This window comes from Stenella coeruleoalba, assembly GCF_951394435.1.
Source record: "Stenella coeruleoalba genome assembly, chromosome: 9".
NCBI lineage: Eukaryota > Metazoa > Chordata > Mammalia > Artiodactyla > Delphinidae > Stenella > Stenella coeruleoalba.
Window position 1 is genome coordinate 2,280,069 of NC_137155.1, and position 18,899 is coordinate 2,298,967.

Here is an 18,899-nt window from a genome sequence, read left to right on the forward strand (position 1 = left end):
CCACGTCCTACCCTCCAGTACCTGTAAATGTCACCTTGCTTGGAAACAGGGTCTGTACAGATGTAATCGAGTTAACACGAGGTTATACGGGATTGAGATGAACTCTAATCCAGTGTGACTGATGTTTTTATAAAGAAGAAGAGTAGAGACACAGAGAGAAGACAACCAAGTGAAAACAGAGGCAGAGGTGGAAATTATGCAGCCACAAGTCAGGCAACATCTGGGGTGCCAGAGGCTGGAATAGGAAAAGAGGGATCCTCCCTGGAGGCTTTGGAGGGAGCATGGCCCGGCTGACACCTTCACTTCCGGATCCTGGCTTCCAGAACTCTGAGAGAGTAAATTTCTGTTCCTTTTAGCAGCCCTAGGAAACGAACACAATGTATTGCTATGGCAGAGGGGTGGTGGAGTCAGCTTTCCAGAGTTCAAATCCTGGCTCCACTACTCATGATCTAATTCCAAGGGCCGCTGGGAGGATGAATGGACTTGACATCTGAAGGGCATTCAGACCAGAGCCTGGCCCCCGGAAACACCACCCAAGTGTCAGGCGTTGTTATCGCAGGGCGAGCCCTTTGCTCAACACAGGTTGCCCAGATTACAGCTTGTCACTGAAAAATAACCCATGCTGGTGGTGGTGTTTCTGCTTTGTAATTTAGCCAGATTCTCTTATTTTCATAGACTGTTGGAATCTCAGATACAGAAGAGAGCTTAATGGTCATGTACTGTAGGTTTCAGTCCCTTGGAGATGTTTCCTGCACCATTTCTCAACCGTTGACTTTCCTGTCACCAATGAACACCCACAGTGGTGGAGAATTTACTGCCCTGTAAGAAAACACATTCTGTTTGACGACTGGCTGATTTTCACATTGGAAAAATCTGTCTCCCTCTGTACCACTTGCTCTTTGGAGGCACAAAGTCCCTTCAAGTCAGAGTGAGTGTAAAATTTGAAGACAGCTACCAAGTAAGGCCTCTCTGTGTCTTTCCCAGTAGACATCCTGCGTTTTAACCCTCCTCATGTGACTTGGTTCCTCTGTGACACCCGGGGATATGGCCATCACTTACCTGTGGCGGGGTCTGGACTTGACTTCAACCTTCTGGACGTTTTGGGATCCATCCAATTTGCATCTCTGCGTGTATCACACTCAACTTTCTCTGAAGTGGTAGTTCCAAATTTATCCAGTTTGTGCAAGCAAATTACTCTTACTGCTTTCTTATTAGTTTTTTCTATTACTTATTACAAGTATAGGTGATGATACTGAAGAAATAGATTTCAATATCAAATTCAGTAAAAAAAAAAAAAGCAAAAAAAGATTTGATATTTAGGGATTTACATGATTCAGAGAAGCAATAAAACAATCCTTAGCTCAAAAAGTCCTCGGGCAATTTCCATTCCTTTCCTCAAAAACAGGCTTTCTGAAGAAAAGATCAGCAATATTTGTTGCTAATTTGCTGAGTCTGTTGGACTCCCAGGTTAAGGGGCACAGGTGTGAAGTTGATGGATGGTTGATACCCGCTTCCTCTGGGGTCTTCCTCTGTTTCCCCTGTGATGATCAGGGGGCCACCCAGTGACAAACTGCCTCTCCTTTTTAAAATTTATTATTTTTTAATTGAATTCTTATTTTATATTGGGGTATATGTTGATGTACAATGATGTACAATGATGTACAATGTTGTGTTACTTTCAGGTGTACAACACAGTGATTCAGTTATGTTAAGTTATATTCTTTTTCAGATTCTTTTCCCATATAGGTTATTACAGAGTATTGAATAGAGTTCCCTGTGCTATACCATTGGTGCTTGTTGGTTATCTACTTTATCTATAGCAGTGGGTGTGTGTTAATCCCAAACTCGTAATTTATCCTCCCCCCACCCCCACTTTTACCCTTTGTTAACCACAAGTTTGTTTTGGAAGTCTGTGAGTCTGTTTCTGTTTTGTAAATAAGTCCATTTGTATCATCTTTCTAGATTCCACATATAGATGATATCATATGATATTTGTCTTTCTCTGTCTGACTTACTTCACTCGGTATGGTGATCTCTAGGTCCATCCATGTTGCAGCAAATGGCATTATTTCATTCTTTTTTATGGCTGAGTAATATTCCTGCTTCTCCGTTTTATCTGGGCTTTTCTACAGATTCCTCTTGTGACTGGCGTGGAGTCAGCCGCCTGCCAGTCTCTGCTTTCAGGAAGTTTGGCTGTTTGCTGCACGTCAGGGAGGACGCATATGATTCCAGGAGATCCCTTAGGTCTGATACTATAAGAACTATGTATTTGGTCTGTGTCCCGGTTCCTGACACAGAGCTCCTAAATCCCTTGGGATCTGTGGGTAACAGGAACCTCTTTTGTTCTAAGGAGGCTACTCTTGGCAGGTCCCTAGAGAGGGTAAGGATGGAGGCGGTCACCATGGTGAGAGGGTTGGAACATTTAGCCCCATCCCAGCCCCAACCTTGGAGCAGGGGAGAGGGGCCAGAGACTGAGTGAATCACAATGGCCAATGATTTAATCAACCAGTGATTTACTGGAACCCCCATAAACATCCCTAATTGACAGGGTTTGGAGCACAGGTTGGTGAGCACATCAGGCTGCTTGGAGAGTGTGCCCTCTGGGAGGGCATGGGAGCTCCCCATCCCCTCCCAATGCCCTGCCCTATGCCTCTCTTCTTTCTGGCTGTTCCTGAGTTGTATCCTTCATAATAAACTGGTAAACGTAAGCAAAGTGACTTCCTGAGTTCTGTGATCTGTTCTGGCCAATTGTAGACCCTGATGAGGGCATGATGGGAACCCCCAGTCTATAGCGAGTCAGTCAGGAGTACAGGGGGTCCCGGGCTTGTGGTGAGGTGAGAGTGTCTTGTGGGACCAAGCCTTTAACGTGTGCAGTACGACACTCACTCCAGGCAGGTGTTGTCAGACAGATGGAGAGTGATGTTAGAAAAGACTCCATGTCTTTGGTGCCAGGAGGGAAAACCCTTTCATTTGGTGTCAGAAGTGTCATAAGTAAAAACTGTTTTGTTGGTATCAAGAGGTTAGTTGTGTCCAGACTGATCTGGGATTTTCCCAGCACTAACTGGAGGTGCCCGTTATTGGGAGATGCTATCTGGTTCCAGTACCAGCGGTGGTCTGTGTGCTACATCGTGACCCTAGATTGAATATAGGTTTAGATGAAGATGCTGTACAGATGGATTAGGCTGTGTAATTCAGACCCTCAAAAACTTCCCCCCATTGGGCTATTTGGGGATTGTCTGGTTAGGGTCAGGGTCCAGGACTCTACCCTGGGAGGCGAAGGCGGGCTTCTCCCAGAAGGAAGTGAATGTCCTCACTGCCAGTTATCCTGAGAAAAGGCTCATCCCAGGGAGCAGACAGCACACTTGACAGCAGAGGGGGATGGGGAAGGGTGCCGCATTCCAGTCCTCATGCGGACAAGTCACTAGGCCTCTTGATGTCTCAGTTTCCTCATCTATAAAATGGGAATAATAGTTGAGGGCCTTAAAATAAGTATTAAATAAGTTAATATTACAAATATTTACAACGGTGCCTGGCATAGAGCACATGGCAGGAGGATGTGTGTTAAATAAACTGGGGGGAAGTATGTCCTCCTGTTTCTAGGCTGAGTGGTTTGGGGTCTGATCGCTATGTTATGGAGATGCCTAGAGAGGTCTGGAGGTGGGGTGAATTGTCATGAGTTACCTAGAAATGAGCCAGAAGTCGGGCAAGCTTCTCTCCCTGCTGGGTCTACACCTGAGCGGATGTCTGAGAATCCCCGACAAAGTAATCCAGCCCGTTCAGAGGGGGGCTCTTCATCATTCAACTAACTTCCTGCCCCCTGTCTGTGCACATCTCCCAGCAGCAAACCTACTGTCGTCTGCCGCCTGGTCTCCTGCCTCGAACTAAATCTCAGTCCTCACAAAGTGCATGTGTGGATGGGCTGGGTGGAGCTGCTCCCAAAAGGCCGAGGGCTGCACGGGTGACTCCGTGGCCCCATCTGGGGGCCCTGTGGCGATCTCAACTCAAGAGCAGACTCAGGTGCAGACAACCTCACTGTAAAATGTAGGCACCTCAGCCCCGACACAGTGGCCTGATCACTCGGCCTCCCACAGCTCCTAATGCGGTGGCCCCAGTGGGTCCCAGTGGCCCGTCCCACATCCCTGCACCATGCTGGAGGTCAGGTCTGCTCCACTGATGGGTAGAGAACAAACCACCTGACCAAATGAGATGGGGACCACATGGCATCTGACATATTTCCAGATTTCCGAAAAACAGATCATTACATCACAGAGATAACAGAGGTCTTTGAAATTCACATATCCATATTAATAATCCAAGGACGCATTCTGAGAGTGTTTTTGATAATTCTGTAGTTTCCAAATGACAAGAACTAGTCTTGGGATTAAAATACACGTTTCTAAGAACAAAAATGATTTCACATAAAGATTGGTTATTTGGATAAAAACTGCATTTTCTTGGTATTTATGTGTAAAGAGCATCTTCAGGTGTTTATTAGTCATGATACCACAGGGCAGGTGGACTGATCAGATGAAGAAACCAAGGCTCCAGAAGGCTTTCCCATCACACCAGCAGAGCTTGGTCTCTGGCTGTGTCTCGGTTCTGAATTCATTTCTTTAGAAGTTGGAGTCATCTCCAAATAAAACTTGTGTATTGTTATTGCATCAGGAGGAGTGCCTGACATATACTAGGCACTCCATAAACATTTGCTGACTAAACGAATACCGTTTAAAAATATCCAAGAATGCCGCTCAATTTGCTACAGTGTAGAACAGGATGCTTACCAGACACAATTACCGTTACACTTCACGTTGTTTATTAAGCATTAAGTCACATGACAGAACAATTTAAAGACCATGGATATAATCTCAAGTCCCGTAATTATAGATCGCGCCGGAAAATATTTCAATAAGCCTTTACCACCACTGACAACTTCAGGGGCACAGAAACTGATGATTTTTTAATCAACAAAAGTCACAGCCAAATAATGAATAAAAGCTATATCCACTGGGGTTAACTTATAGCAAATATTTCTTCATTGATGAGAGGCTGAACAGGTGTAATCACGAGGTTCTTTCTGGATAACTTTGGAGAAGGAAGCATGGGCCACATTCAGACTTGGTTCCATGGAGCTGGGATGATACATCTTTTCCTCTCATTCCAGTATTCAGATCACTTCAGGTTTTGATCTCTACAGGGAAAAAAAAGAACATGAATATATGGCTGTATTCAAAAAAATGCAAAAATCATTTCTGCCACTGAGATCAGCAAACACTACAAATCAGGCTTTCTTCCCCCGGGAGAGGCTTTTACCAGTACAACACTGATTACATGCAATAAACATTTGGAAGACGTAGCACTGTACGTAACACAAAATAAAACGAAAATTAAGTTAAATACTTTTAATTGTTTACTGAGCTCTCAATATGTGCTTATGTCTCTTTTAGGCACTGTATAATGTACTGCTAGAAGAGGACAGGCTGCTAAATGAGAGAACAGCTTAGACTGTGTCCAGAGGACGTGGAGAGAAGGCGTTTGTCACTGCATTCATCAAAGCTGTAGCAGTGGTTACTGCGACCATCTCCATCTCCATCAGACTCTTATTCATCTTTATTTCCCCCAGATTTTGCACAGTTCCTGGCAGAATGGATGCCTGTTGGCTAAATGATTGAATAGATTAGTTTGATCATGCTGTAATAAAGTAATATATATATAATAGGTTATATATCACATTTAAAAAGTGATTTTTAAAGGATTCAACTGACTGGTTGATTGAGTCAGGCTACTGTGGGTAAACTTGGCCAAAATACTCATTATCATCTTTTTCCTTTTCTCCGAGCATGTACCTTTAACAATGAAGCAAATAACACCTAATTTTAAAATACTAAATAAAATAGTGTAATTGCACACACACACACACACACACACACAAAATGGAAAAATTAGAACTTTGTATACTCCTCATTTGAACACAGAGAAGGAGTATACTCTTTCTCCAACTGTACAATGGAAAAGAGTTTGAACTGGAAGAAATGAGTTTTTATTGCCAATCTGGCTTCTCTATGATAAATTTTATTAATGTCAACTAGAATCTTGGTCCAATTTCCTACCTTTTGTCAAATAGAAATAGTTCCTTCTTTCTCTCAGAACTGTGACCAGTGGATTTGACATAGCCTTACATAAGCACCAGTAAAACCAAGGTGTTAAGATGTTCATCACTCTAATTAATCTGACCAAAACAACATACATGCATGGCGATTTACTATTGTATCCTACATTTTTAAAAAATTAAATCCTTTCATTTTTAGCTCTGCAATTCATAGCAAGTATAATGACTCCACAGTAATTGTGACTTCTGGTGGAAACGTGCCTCTGTTTCTGATCATTTTTCTGAGCTACAGTCTCTTTCTGTGTTGTTTGGGGCATATGGGAATAAGATATGATGAGATACACAAACAGAGGGCTGCAGAAATGTTCCTCAGCAGCGTTTGCCTGATGCAATTCTGTTTTGAATATATCTTATTCCCCTCCCCCCCCCACACACACCCACCACACACACTCATGCTTATTGCGGAGGAGTGGAATAATCTGGAACTACGGGCCTCTCCCCAACACCTTTCAGAGATGCTCAAGCTTGAACTGTGGCATTGCTCTGGGAAGGGTGGCCCCTCAGCTTACGAGCATCCGACCTTTAGGAAAGGGCTTTGCCGAGCCAGGAGGAGGACCTGGTGTTTCAGGACATGTCCTGACAGAGGAGGTGGGTCTCTGACCTCACAGGTCAGAAGCCTGGATGGACCTCTCACATAAACGTAACAGTATTTAGCTTTTGATTTTTTTGAGCACTGTAGTATCTCAGATATTCGCAGTTAAAATTAAGAGCCCAGAAGATCAAGTTGTATGCAGTCAGTAGACTAATCCCATTGCACACTGAAGTTCTGCATCCCCCGTGGGTGACGACAGATGGGCAGTGAGCAGGAAGAGAGAGAAAGAGAAGCAGAAGTTCCCACCACCTGCCTCCTCCAAGTGGGGCGAAAGGCAAAAAGACAGAAAGCAAGACGGTGGACAAACTCTAGTGGAATGATTCCTAAGATAGCTTAATGCCGAGGCTCTGAAGACTCTTATGGTTCAATAGACATCATTCCAACCTGTTGCCAACACTGCCTTTGTGCAGATATTTTCCTTAGAAGTCGCCTGCCCGCTGTCTTCAGGGTTCCTGTAACTGATGCCCAGTATTCTAGACATTTCCTTTCTCTGAACCATCATGAATTTGGTCCTAGCCAGCAGTCACGTCAAATTCCTTTTTGAATGTTTTCATTCATTTTCAGTTATCTACCGTTTGCCAGTTTAATGTATAAGCTTGTTGTGATCGTAAGTTGCCTCAATGCAAACTGAAGAAAGCTGAGGGGAAATCATAGGCATATGTGATTGACGGTCTCGAATAAAAGAATACAAAGCAGAAATCTATCAGAGTTACTAAAGCTTCACTACAGGCTATGTTCCTTCCACTTCTCCGGACCAGACAGGGCCTGGTTGTTGTTTTTTCTTTTTTAATGCAGAGTATTTTATTTTATTTTATTTAGCTTTTGGCCGCGCTGTGTGGCACGCGGGTTCTTAGTTCCCCAACCAGGGATCGAACCCGTGCCCACTGAATTGGAAGTGTGGAGTCCTAACCACTGGAGCACTGGGGAAGTCCCGATAGGGCCTGGGTTTAGCCCCCTCTTTATATGGTGGAGGAAATCTGGCCCCCACAGCACGGCTTACCGCCTTTTTCCTCCTTCTGTGCTCCCAGCAGGTCGGTCGCCAGCCCTCGGATGTGCTCCCAGGCCAGCTGCACGTGGGCCGACTCCACCGTGCGTGAGCAGATAGCAAAACGCAGCACGAACTGGTCTCTCAGGTGACAGGGAACCAAGTGGATTTTCCTGGCACTGTTTATTCTTTCCAGAAGAGCTTCGTTCAGTCTGTTGGAGCCCTGCAGGGATTGAAAGAGAGGGGTAGTGCTCAGATCTGTGGGGACCCAAACACTCACCACCAAGTGAGGCCCGGGTGGGTGACACAGCCCCAGATCAGTGAGGGAGTCACCTCACCACTGGCCTTTCCTCTGCAATGGTAGAAAATTCAACTAAGTAATCATGACATGGCCCTGAAAGAAGGCAGCCCTCCCACAAGACAACTTCTTCATGTTCTAGTGTGCTGTCAAAAGATGAGCCTTCCGTGATCCAGGTTTTTAAAGAAAAATGAAGATTTCTAGACATGTTATCTACAAATTCATGAGCTTAAAGAGCAGAACTGTTTAACGGCACCAGTGAAGAGAAAGCTTCAGAGGAATTCTCAACAATACAGTAAGTCCCCTACATACGAACTTTCAAAGATGCAAACGTGCATGTCCAATCACGTAAGTTAGCTCACGTGTCTCGCGTACGTCGTCAAGTGCGTGCATCCTCTACAAGTGGTTGTGCGTCTGTGTACTTTACTGTACAGTACTGTCCAGTGTACGGTAGTACAGTATCTTTATTTCAAGCCCAGGATGTCTGCAAGCAAGCCTAAGAGCAGTGGTATACAGCCAGCTGTGTTAGTCGGGTGCCTAGGCTAACTTCGTTGGACTTACGGTCAAATTGGACTTACGAATGTGCTCTCTGAACAGAACTTGTTCCTATGTAGGGGACTTACCTGTATAGAAAATGAAGCGTAATAGCCAACTGCTTGCTAGGATCTGGGAAAACTGTCCATGAACTATGGACCAAGGGACCACTGGTGGATCTCCCTCTGGAAAGGAGCAGCCCAGCAGCCTTGGGCAGGGAGACGGGGGGCCCACGCCTCACACTAACTGGACCAGATGGGAGGCGTGTGTCACACAGAACTGGGAGCCGTCCCTCTCCTGCCCGGTCAGCCCCGTTGTTCCTCATAGCTGCCCCAGCCCTCTCGGTCTCCATTCTGTTCCCAGGCAGTGACTCCACCCCCACACGCCTTATAGTTGCTGCAGAAGGGCCTGGAAGTGGGGCCGAGTCCTGGGTCATGTGACCCTCAGTGGGTTACACTGTTCCTGTTCTTGCTTCATCTCAAGGGCAGGGAGGATTGTGGGAAGGGAAGCGTCCTGGTCGTCCGGATGCCAGACACCGGCCTCGTGTCCGTGCAGGGCCTCCAGGCCGCTGGATGATGGCCTGCACGGGACTCCAGCTGATGCCCCGTGGACAGTGCATGAGCCAAAGGCCACTCAGAAACTGCTGACATGCACCGGGTCCAGACAGAGCCGGACCTGCTCGAGGATGAGGATGAGAAGGTGGTACAAAAGGATGGAATTTCACCAGGAAGTCTTCACAGGAGAGCAAACACCTGAAAATTACGTATGTAGGAAGTAAAAGCAAGTCACTTGGGAAAAATTTGCTTGCCATTTTCTAATGGATTGGACAAGATATATTTTCTACGAGCTAGAGGCAAAGAGCCCAGCAGAGAAATCCGTCTGAGATGTAACAACAGAAGTAACGGCAAAGACGGACTGAGCAGGTGCAGAGTGGGATCAGGGAGGCTGGCTGAGAGGAGGCGGGGGAAGGAAATTGATGCCATGGCAACAGCTTATCCACTTCAGGTCAGATAAAGACCACGCATACGTTGAGCCATGGATGATGGAGAGGACTTGACATCCAGAATGGGCAGCCACGGGGCAAAGAATAGAATAATGAGATAGCAGATGTGGGGGACAGAAAAGTGAGCCAGGACGCCTGGATAACTTCCTCCCTGAGAAGAAAACTGGATTCGTGGAATGGAAGTAACAAGTTTCACAAAAGACATATTTCGCTTTCTGAAAAGCCCCTGGGCGGGAGGGCACACCATGCTGCCCAGGAGAAGAGTGGGAAGGGCACACACAGGTGGCTTCGGTACCCTTGTAAATGAGCAGGAGAAAATAAAAGTCTTGACTTTGACAACATTTCGCTCAGTGAAATAAGCCATTCCCAAAAGACAGCATATTGACGATCCCGTGGATATGACTGTCCAGAGCCAACAGATGCATAGGGACAGGAAACGGGTCCGTGGACCGAAGGATGGAGGCTGGGGTGGCTGCTGGTGGGTGTGGGCTCTCTTTGGGGGAAAATGAAGATGTTCTGAAGTTAGCTTGTTGTGAAGCCTGTGCAACCCCGTGGCTAGTCTAAAAATCATTGAAATGTATACTTTGTATGGACAAAGTGTATGTCACGTGGATTGTATCTCAATAAAACGGCTAAAAATTAAAGAATTTAAATCCTACAGGAACACTGGCAGTAGAAGCAAAAACAACTGATTGATGGCTAGCAAGTCAAAGCACACTTGCCCCCAACGCCAGTGCGGACGGAACTGCCCCATCCGGTCACCCCGGGGACTCTGCGCCAGCCTCTGCACACCTGTGCTCAGGCGTCTCTGAGTGACGCGCTGCAGGGACCTCACGTCTCCCTGCCAGCTCTTGTGTCAGGACTCTGCTCTCTCTCTCCTGCTTCCAGGCTTTTCCATGGCTGGTTCCTGCCAGCATTCAAAGCCCCAAGAATCGCTGAGGGGAAAGGAAGGGGGAGCGAAGGGCCACGTTTGGATGGGCAGCACCTTGCCAAGGCGACTGAGCCCGTGGTTCCTTCTCCTGCTGCCCTCTGTGGACTCGGACAAGAAGGCCTGTGGGTGGCGTCAACTCTGCAAACAGAAAGCTAGCCGGAGAGCAGGCAGGGCGTTAGGCCCCAACCCGGCATCCTTCACACAGGGCAGGTTACTAAGGGGCCTGTGCGTGCAGCTCCTCTTGGGGTCTTCGGAGCAATGTGGTCATGATTCCCAGCAAAGGTGGCTGAGGCCCTCAGGCAGCAGAATTACAGAGCCCCAGGGACCAGCAGTCCTCCAGCCCCTGTATAAGCACCGGTAGCCTGAGGGCCATGTAGGGGTCAGCGGGTCCCGGGTGGGCCCGAGACTGGCTTCTCACAGGCTCCCAGGTGATGCCCATGCTTGTCTGGGGACCATGCTAGGACCAGTGAGCCCGTGGGTGGGTCAGTCCTTGGAGGGTTCCAGTGGCAGGGATGGATGAATAGAGAAGATGGCAAGCATCCTCGGGCCGGGTCTACACAGGCAAGAAGTCTGAACACCAGTGAGAAGAGTAGGTGTCCCGGCAGGGAGGTGGGAACAGCAGGCTGGAAAATTCGGGGGGAATCCACGGTCTCTGGGGAGCTCGGGCGGGTTTTGGAGCATGGACATAACGAATGAGAGTTTCCTCTCTGTCCTACTCAAAGAAAATTCAGACAATTAAGTCGACTTAGACGTACCTTTAGCCGGAAACAGACCAGCCCCAGAGTGACTTCCGCACAGATTTCAAAGCGGGGATCCTGGTGCACCAAAGCCTCGAATTCGTGGGACAGCTGGACGTGCTGCAAAGGGAAGGGACATCTGTCTGAGTTTCTCATCACCGCTTGGTTCAGAGCTTAGCCACCTAAAACACCATATCAGACCACACGTGGAACATGATTCGTTGATAAGCTGTGGCCATTTTCCGCAGCACTGATGTCACCCACTCCCAGCTTTCCCCGTGCAGCTTGAGAAACTGGCTGCCAAGAGAAAAGGGCGGAAGTCTTCAGAGAAACACCCCTTGTCATCTTCTGCTCAGGGGAGCCTTTTCACCCCACCAAAGAATCTTTTGTAATTTTAGGATAAATGCTGTCAAGGGGGATTTAAACTTTCCAGAAGAGAAACAGCGGCCGACGTTGGCTGGCCAGCTGAGCGCTTCACCGGCCAGCTGTCGAGCTGACCCGCGACACAGGGAGTGACACCGCAGTCTCGCCCATTCTGCAGACCAGCAGACCGAAGCTGATTCCGATACCAGAGCTCCAGGTCTGCCGCTGTCTGTTAGGCCGCAGCACCTGCCACCGGAGGTGAGAACCTCATCCGTCCAGGGCTGCCTGCTCTCCCTGAACCCACCCCCTTACTAAACGTCTCGATGTTTACAGAAACCAAAAGCTGCTTCACGCAGTATGTGATCTGAGAGCCAGCTGGCCCGGGTCTCGGCACACAGGGAGCACGTCCTAAACGCCGGTATCCAGCGCGGGGTCACTGGCAGGGGCCCCAGGAGCGTCTGAGCAGAGATCGTGCCGCTCCAAGTGTTGGGACAGACACACCGTTTGAATGAGTGGTCCCCGGGCCCGGGACGAACTAGAGGGCTCCAGAGACTGTGCTGGCAGGGGTGTCCTCGAGCTGGGTCCTGAGGAGCTGCCCACCTGCCGGGGTGTATCCGGCTCCGGCCACTCAGTCCCCTCCTGGGAAGGCAGGGCCGGTCCCTCTCAGGGAGGCTTGCAGGGTTTTTCAGGAAGCAGCGATGTGATCACACCCAGCTCCCCCTGAGCTTCCAGCTGGAATCAAACCACCTGTGCTTTGCCTCCTTTCCCCAGAGCAGCTGCATCCTCCTTTCCCCAGAGCAGCTGGGCGAGAACTCGTGAACTCACGCACACGTCCCTCCTCGTTCGCTTCCCCACGGAGAGCCTCCAGGAGCGTTATGGCCTCCAGAGCAGCCTTGTAAGACAGACGGATGCTCATGTGTACGGCGCCACAGGGGCCCGGGGCCATGTGCCCTGTCACAGGGGAGGGCACACCCGAAGCTGCACTGTCACCAGAATGAGACACTGCAGGGTGCCCCATCCCCGTGATGTCTGAGGACCTCTGTCCTTCAAGGTGGGCCCACAGGTGAGGAAGGACAGCCGGATGGGAGCGCCCGGCTGGAAATCGGCAGGCCTTCTGCAGCCAGTTAAGGGAGGCCTCCTCTGGACTGTGTCCTCGATTGTTAAAAAAAAAAAAAAAAAGCAGGGTATACACGCTACTCTATATAAAATAAACAAGAAGATCCTACTGTCTAGCACAGGGAACTCTACTCAATATCTTGTAATAACCTATAATGGAAGAGAATCTGAAAAAAGAATAGATATATATGTATAACTGAATCACTTTGCTGTGCACCTGAAACTAGCACAACATTGTAAACGAACTTTACTTCAATAAAATTTTAAAAACACAGGGCTTCCCTGGTGGCGCAGTGGTTGAGAGTCCGCCTGCCGATGCAGGGGACGCGGGTTCGTGCCCCGGTCCGGGAAGATCCCACATGCCGCGGAGCGGCTGGGCCCGTGAGCCATGGCCGCTGAGCCCGCGCGTCCGGAGCCTGTGCTCCGCAACGGGAGAGGTCACAGCAGTGAGACGCCCGCATACCACAAAAAAAAAAAAAATTAAAAAAACAAAGCAGGGTCGTGGGGCTTAGAGTCGATCCATGGTTCTCACAGTTTGGCGTACATCACAGCCACCTGCTGGCTTGTTATATAGAGGTTACTGAGACCCACTCCGAGAGACCAAGGTTGTGCATGTGCTTCTGGTCGGGGCTGTGTCGGAGGACATGCAGCCCACGCAGCCCAATCTCTCCCATTCTGGCAGTTTTCTGGAGAAAAACCTACTGCATCCTCATTACCGCCATTGTGGACTGGGCCTCCCTGTGGGCCAGCGGTGGCTCCAGTGGCAGCTAAGAGTGTTTGTCACTTCGACAGTCTCCTGGAGTGATAGCCTTCAGTCCCCGTGAAAGTGTCTAAAAGACCCAGAATCGTGCATTGAGCATCTTATGAATGCCCCACTCTCAACAGCCCAAACTTTCCCTTAGAGTGGTTTATGAAGACATCTTACTTCCTTTCTAAAGTCTAAGACCTCCCTAATGTCACCCGGATAAATAATGAAAACAAACTCACCTTGCGGATATAGGCCTGCAGTCCCTTGACTCCGTACATCCTAAAAACAAACCACATCTTCAAAGAGCGGAACCTCCGGCCCAGCGGCAGCTGCCAGTGCTGAAATAAGACACAACACGGCACATCCGTGAGGGCTATGCTAAGGGATGCTTTCCTTTATGGCTCATGGCCTTGTCCTCCAGGGTCTTGAAGGCCCTGGAGGCCAATCCCTCTGGCTGCCATGCCCCATCCTGGATGGCAAAGCTGACAGCAGTGGAGTAAGCGGTCCGGCAGCCGGAGGCTGTCTTTACAAAGCTCTGAGATGCTCGTGCAGGGCACACGGGGGCCAGGCCGGTGCTAGGCTCGGGGGCCATCGTGAGCAGATGGGGGGAGGTGCAGGACTGCCCCACAGGGCGTGCGACCCTAAAATGTTTGTGTCACCCTACAATGCTGTCACTACCTCGCTGGAGTGGGGTAGATTCCCCGGGGGCAGAGGTGCCCTATGCACCCAGCCTTTTCCCCTCACCCCCGACCAGACGTGAGTTCGGAGAAGAGGGGGCCAGGCTTGTTTGCCATTTGATTCCCAGCCCATCTCCCGGCTCACCGCAGCTGCCAGAGCAGCGCACGGCTCCTGCCTGGGGAAGGAGGCTTGTCACCAGAGCAGCCAGTTAAGAGGCTGTCGTCTGAGCGCTTCTTACGCCCTCTGACCCTTTGCTCTCCCACTGTCCCGGGGATGCCAGCTCCTGGCACACAGCCTGAGCACACGATGGAGGGACCGCCCCACCTTACAGAGGAATCTTCCAGGGGTCACGGGCAGCTTCATTTCCTCTTAACCTGAGACCTGCCATCCGTGGGCTCAGCAGAGCTCGATCTCTAGTTAGGACCCAGTTAGAGGGTGTCCTCTTGTGGGACCCTGATCCTGAGAGGACCGGGAGACTGCAGGGGCTACAGCCCATGACAGTGCCCCGCACTGCATTCACATCTTGCATTACCACGGACCTGGACTCAGGGAGACAAATCTCCACTTACCCTGTAGTCAGTGATAAGCCCTGGAAAAGAGAAAGAAAAAGGAAACAAAAAGGAACCATTAGACACCTCAGTTGATTACATGTCCAAGTCTTTTCCATCATCTCCTGAACCAGACATAAAACCCAGGGCAGGGCTGACTGCTCTTTGAGCCACTTCCCAAGGTAACAGATTCAAGAGTGGCGGGGATTCCAGAGAGCAAAGCGTAGAAGGACGTGCCGAATTACGCGTGGATGGATGCCACAGCTGATCTGACCTGGGAAGCCGGGGACGCTCCAGCCACAGCGAGCCTCCTCTGGACGCCATTGGAGGATCAGGTGTCCAAAACGCATCTTTCTAATCCCCACCTGATTCTGTGCCCAAGAAACTTAGAAACGTAGAAACTTCTGTCTACGAAATTCTTTGTCCAGCATTCTTTCCTCCGTACCATCCTTGGCTTTGCAGCCCTTGGCACAAGGGGAGACTAAAATGCAAACTAGTTCGTAACCCCTGTGAAGCCATTTGAATCCCAGATAATGAAACTGACTCGAAGAATACCCAGTGGGTATTTGCTCAGCGCCAGAACCCAGACTAAGATCTGAGAATACAGAGATGAACACCCATCAAAAGTTTGATTCTTTTTTACATTCTAATTGCTCTTTATACCACAAATTCACCTTCCCACGCATGAGTGAATGCGTGATGAGGGCTGTATATGATCTGATGCCAATTTACCACCGGGCACAAGGAGAAAGCTGAGACTTTCACGCTTATGTAAGTGCAGAAAGTGAACTCACATCAGGAGGCCTGGGAGGACCCCTGCGTGGGAGACTTTGGTCCTGGACCCCAGTGATGAGAGGGAGGCGTCCCAGTGACCCACAGGAGGGACTGGGCTGCAACCTGGGGAGCTGCGGGGTGTCGGGTGAGGGGCAGTCCACGTGGGCAGTCCTGAGTGGGTTTTTTAATAGCTAAATAATGAAGAGATTTCTTTTTTTTTTTTTTTGCGGTACACGGGCCTCTCACTGTTGTGGCCTCTCCCGTTGCGGAGCACAGGCTCCGGACGCGCAGGCTCAGCGGCCATGGCTCACGGGCCCAGCCGCTCCGCGGCATGTGGGATCTTCCCGGACCGGGCCACGAACCCGTGTCCCCTGCATCGACAGGCGGACTCTCAACCACTGCGCCACCAGGGAAGCCCAAGATTTCTTTATTGAAAAAAAAGGATCTTTTTAAAAAACACTCTAAACATATTCCATTTCAAATTACAGCAGGCTTAGCAGGAAAGTGAGATCCATCCAGATAAAATAGACGCTTATATCCAGTGGCCATAGAAGTTTAAAGTTGATTTTGGGTGATTTACTTGGTAAACACAAAATGGGTCATTGCTTTTGTTGATTCATAGATTATTTTAGGGAAAAATTACAAATAACTAAGATTGTTCATCTTTAACAGCCGTAGCCAATATTTCTATCAGAAACTGCCTTTCTATAAAAGTGGAATAAAATTACACTTTTTAAAAATTCCTGGAGCAATGAACTTTACTGAGATGGCTTAAACTCATTCTAAGAATTCCTTCTTTTTTTTTTTTTTTTTTTTTGCCCATGCCACATGGCTTGCGGGATCCTAGCTCCCCGGTCGTCGGGGATTGAATTGAATCCAGGCCCTGGTAGTGAAAGCGCTGAGTCCTAACCCCTGGACTGCCCGGGAAGTCCCGAGAATTCCTTCATTGTTTAAGAGCCGCATTTTGCTAACTGTCATGATGACTGTGGTTTTCATTATTCAAACATGAAATGCGTTTTTAAATGGAAGAGCTTTGGCAGCTGGTTCCTAATTTCTCATGGCTTTATGCCAACGCCATTTTTAAAAACTAGACTTTATTTTTTAGAGCAGTTTTAGGTTCTGAGCACAACTGAGCAGGGGCTGTTTGTATCCGATGCGCCCCATGGGACGGTGGGCAAGTTTAAGAGGGCAAAACCCAGGTCTGATCTTTCCGTGGAGACCGCGCGGGCTGGGGTCCGCATAGGAGGGAAGGGGCTGTGCCTCGACTTGTGTCACTACTGTTCAGCGCTCCTGCCACAGTCATCAAAACTGCCTCATCTTCCATCCAGCCCAGTTCCTGCTCAGTACGTGGAGGGTGGGGTCACGTGATCTCCGGTGTCCCTCCCATCACTAACATCCACTGTTGTCTAAGGAAACTCAACGAGACAGTGGCAGAAGTACCCAAAGACTTGGCCTGTCCTTCCCTCCCTGGGGTCCCCGGACCCCATGGTGGCCGGCATGGCACCTGCTGGAGAATGAGAGAACCCTCTCCCACCCGGAGGCTGAGTCCTATAGGGACAGACAAGCATGCAAGTCACCATCCCCAGCGCGTAGATGACAGCAGGTGGGCACAGAGGGACGGGGGAGAGTCTGTGCAGGTTGCCTCATGCATTGTATCTGATCAGGATCTCAAGTAGTCCGTGAGATTTGGGGTTTTTTTACTAGGAGACTTAATTTTTAGAGATCCGCATTTGTGTGTGGTTCCTGTCTCAGCCTTGCCCAATTTTCTCTTCCCTCCCCAGGCCCCTGGCCCAGCTGTTTCTTCCCCGGGTGCTACTGGTCTAAGCGATACAAACTCTCTTTAGGGCAGTCATCATTTCAAAGGCTCAGTGCAGGAGGTGCCCATGCCCGTGTTGAGGGCCCTGTGGCCCCTCCGGCCCTATGGGTGCCTCCCCCAACCCTGCCGCAAACAGTGAGGAGAAGAGGCAGGACCGCGTCGCCATCAGCGTCCCGCCTCAGGAAGCAGCTCGTCCTGGCTCTGCACCCGGCCCCCTAGGACCAGTCTGTAGGCATGACTCTTCACCTTGGCTCCTGGGTACCATGGATGCAGCTCTGATGGGAATGACTGGAGAAAGCAAGGCCAGTGGCTCACCTGAGTCCTGGTGGCTGTGCTTGAGGTACACAGGGTCCAATTTAAAGGCTCCGGTCAGGTCAGTTCTCTTTTTCACCCTGTTTTAGAGAACAAACCAAAGGGCTTAACGAGAAGGCGTCTCAGGTGGGCCTTCATGCCACCTGTTCCTTCTCCCGCCGGGTTCAGGCTCCCCTGCTCCCCAGTCCCCTCCCTGACACCCCACCCGGCACGCATGGCCCCCATCTGCACCCCCCATCCCCTGGCTCGGCTGTAGCACAGCATTAACCTCCAGAGCTCTGGGCCCCTGAGGTTGGGGGTATGGGGTATAATAAAAATAAGCCTTCGGTCTTTATTCCTGGTCCGACTAGAACTGTGCTGAGACCTGACACTGAGTCCGCATTTTCATTTAGTTAGGACTTCTGGAATGGCTTCCAAAAAATTGTACCCTTTTCTTCATACAAATCTACACAGGTTTTGCTATATTTATTCATAGTAACCTTACATCTTTTCTTGCTATTATAAAAGAATATTTCTTTTGAAAATTTTCCACGTGCTACTTATCATATATGCAAATAAATGCAACCTTTAAAGTGCTGTGTATCTAGAAATCTTGCTGTGTTCTCTTATTAATACTTTCTCGGAAGATTCTGTTCTCATTGAAGACACTCACACCATCTGAGAATCATGAGTTTTACGGCTTCCACTGTAATCCTTACTTTTACTTCTCTGTCATGTCTTACTGCACAGGTTAGGGAAGCACAAAGCTGAATAGGGTGTGTATTAAGGGAATTGTAAAGTTTTCTCCCGATGTTAAAGGCAGTTTTTCTAATATTTCACCACTAAGAATAGGTTTGCTGTATTTTTTTGGACGATATTTTTTTATCAGATTTGGGAAGTTCTCTTCTGTTCCTCTTTTACTAGAGCTTTTGTTTTGCTTGGGTTAGAACTTTATCTAATGCTTTTTCCGTATCTAATGAGATGATAACTTTTTTTTCTCCTTTACTATTAAACATGGTCATAACATTTTAAAATCTTTTAATATTTTTCAACCACCCTGGGATGTCTAGAATGAACACATTTTAGTCACGATATACCGTCTTTATTTTCCCCTTAAACATTATTGAATTTTATTTGCTAAAATATACTTGGAATTTCCACATGTAATTTTGTGAGCTTGTCCTGTAGCTTTCCTTTCTCAGCTTCTCATCTGGTGTTGGGATCAAAGTGACACTGACCTCATGATATATGTCCCCCTTGCTGGTCTCTGAACTACACTTATAATTAGACCTATAGATGCCTTGACAGTTGGTAGAACC

At 48.7% G+C, this 18,899-nt stretch overlaps 1 protein-coding gene across 4 annotated transcripts in view; it reads right to left on the minus strand.

Moving 5' to 3' along the window:
• Window positions 1-7,472: 7,472 nt before the first annotated feature.
• DDC (dopa decarboxylase) overlaps window positions 7,473-18,899 on the minus strand; it is a gene marked incomplete at its 5' end in the record, with an annotated part of 53,969 nt that continues 42,542 nt past the window's right edge. For all 4 annotated transcript variants that reach the window (XM_079932095.1, XM_079932092.1, XM_079932094.1 and 1 more), the window contains 5 exons: window positions 7,473-7,966; window positions 11,265-11,366; window positions 13,713-13,811; window positions 14,721-14,740; window positions 17,605-17,681. In XM_079932095.1, coding sequence (XP_079788221.1) covers window positions 7,718-7,966; window positions 11,265-11,366; window positions 13,713-13,811; window positions 14,721-14,740; window positions 17,605-17,681 — 547 coding nt within the window. In that variant the 3' untranslated portion in view covers window positions 7,473-7,717. The remainder of the gene's footprint in view (window positions 7,967-11,264; window positions 11,367-13,712; window positions 13,812-14,720; window positions 14,741-17,604; window positions 17,682-18,899) is intronic.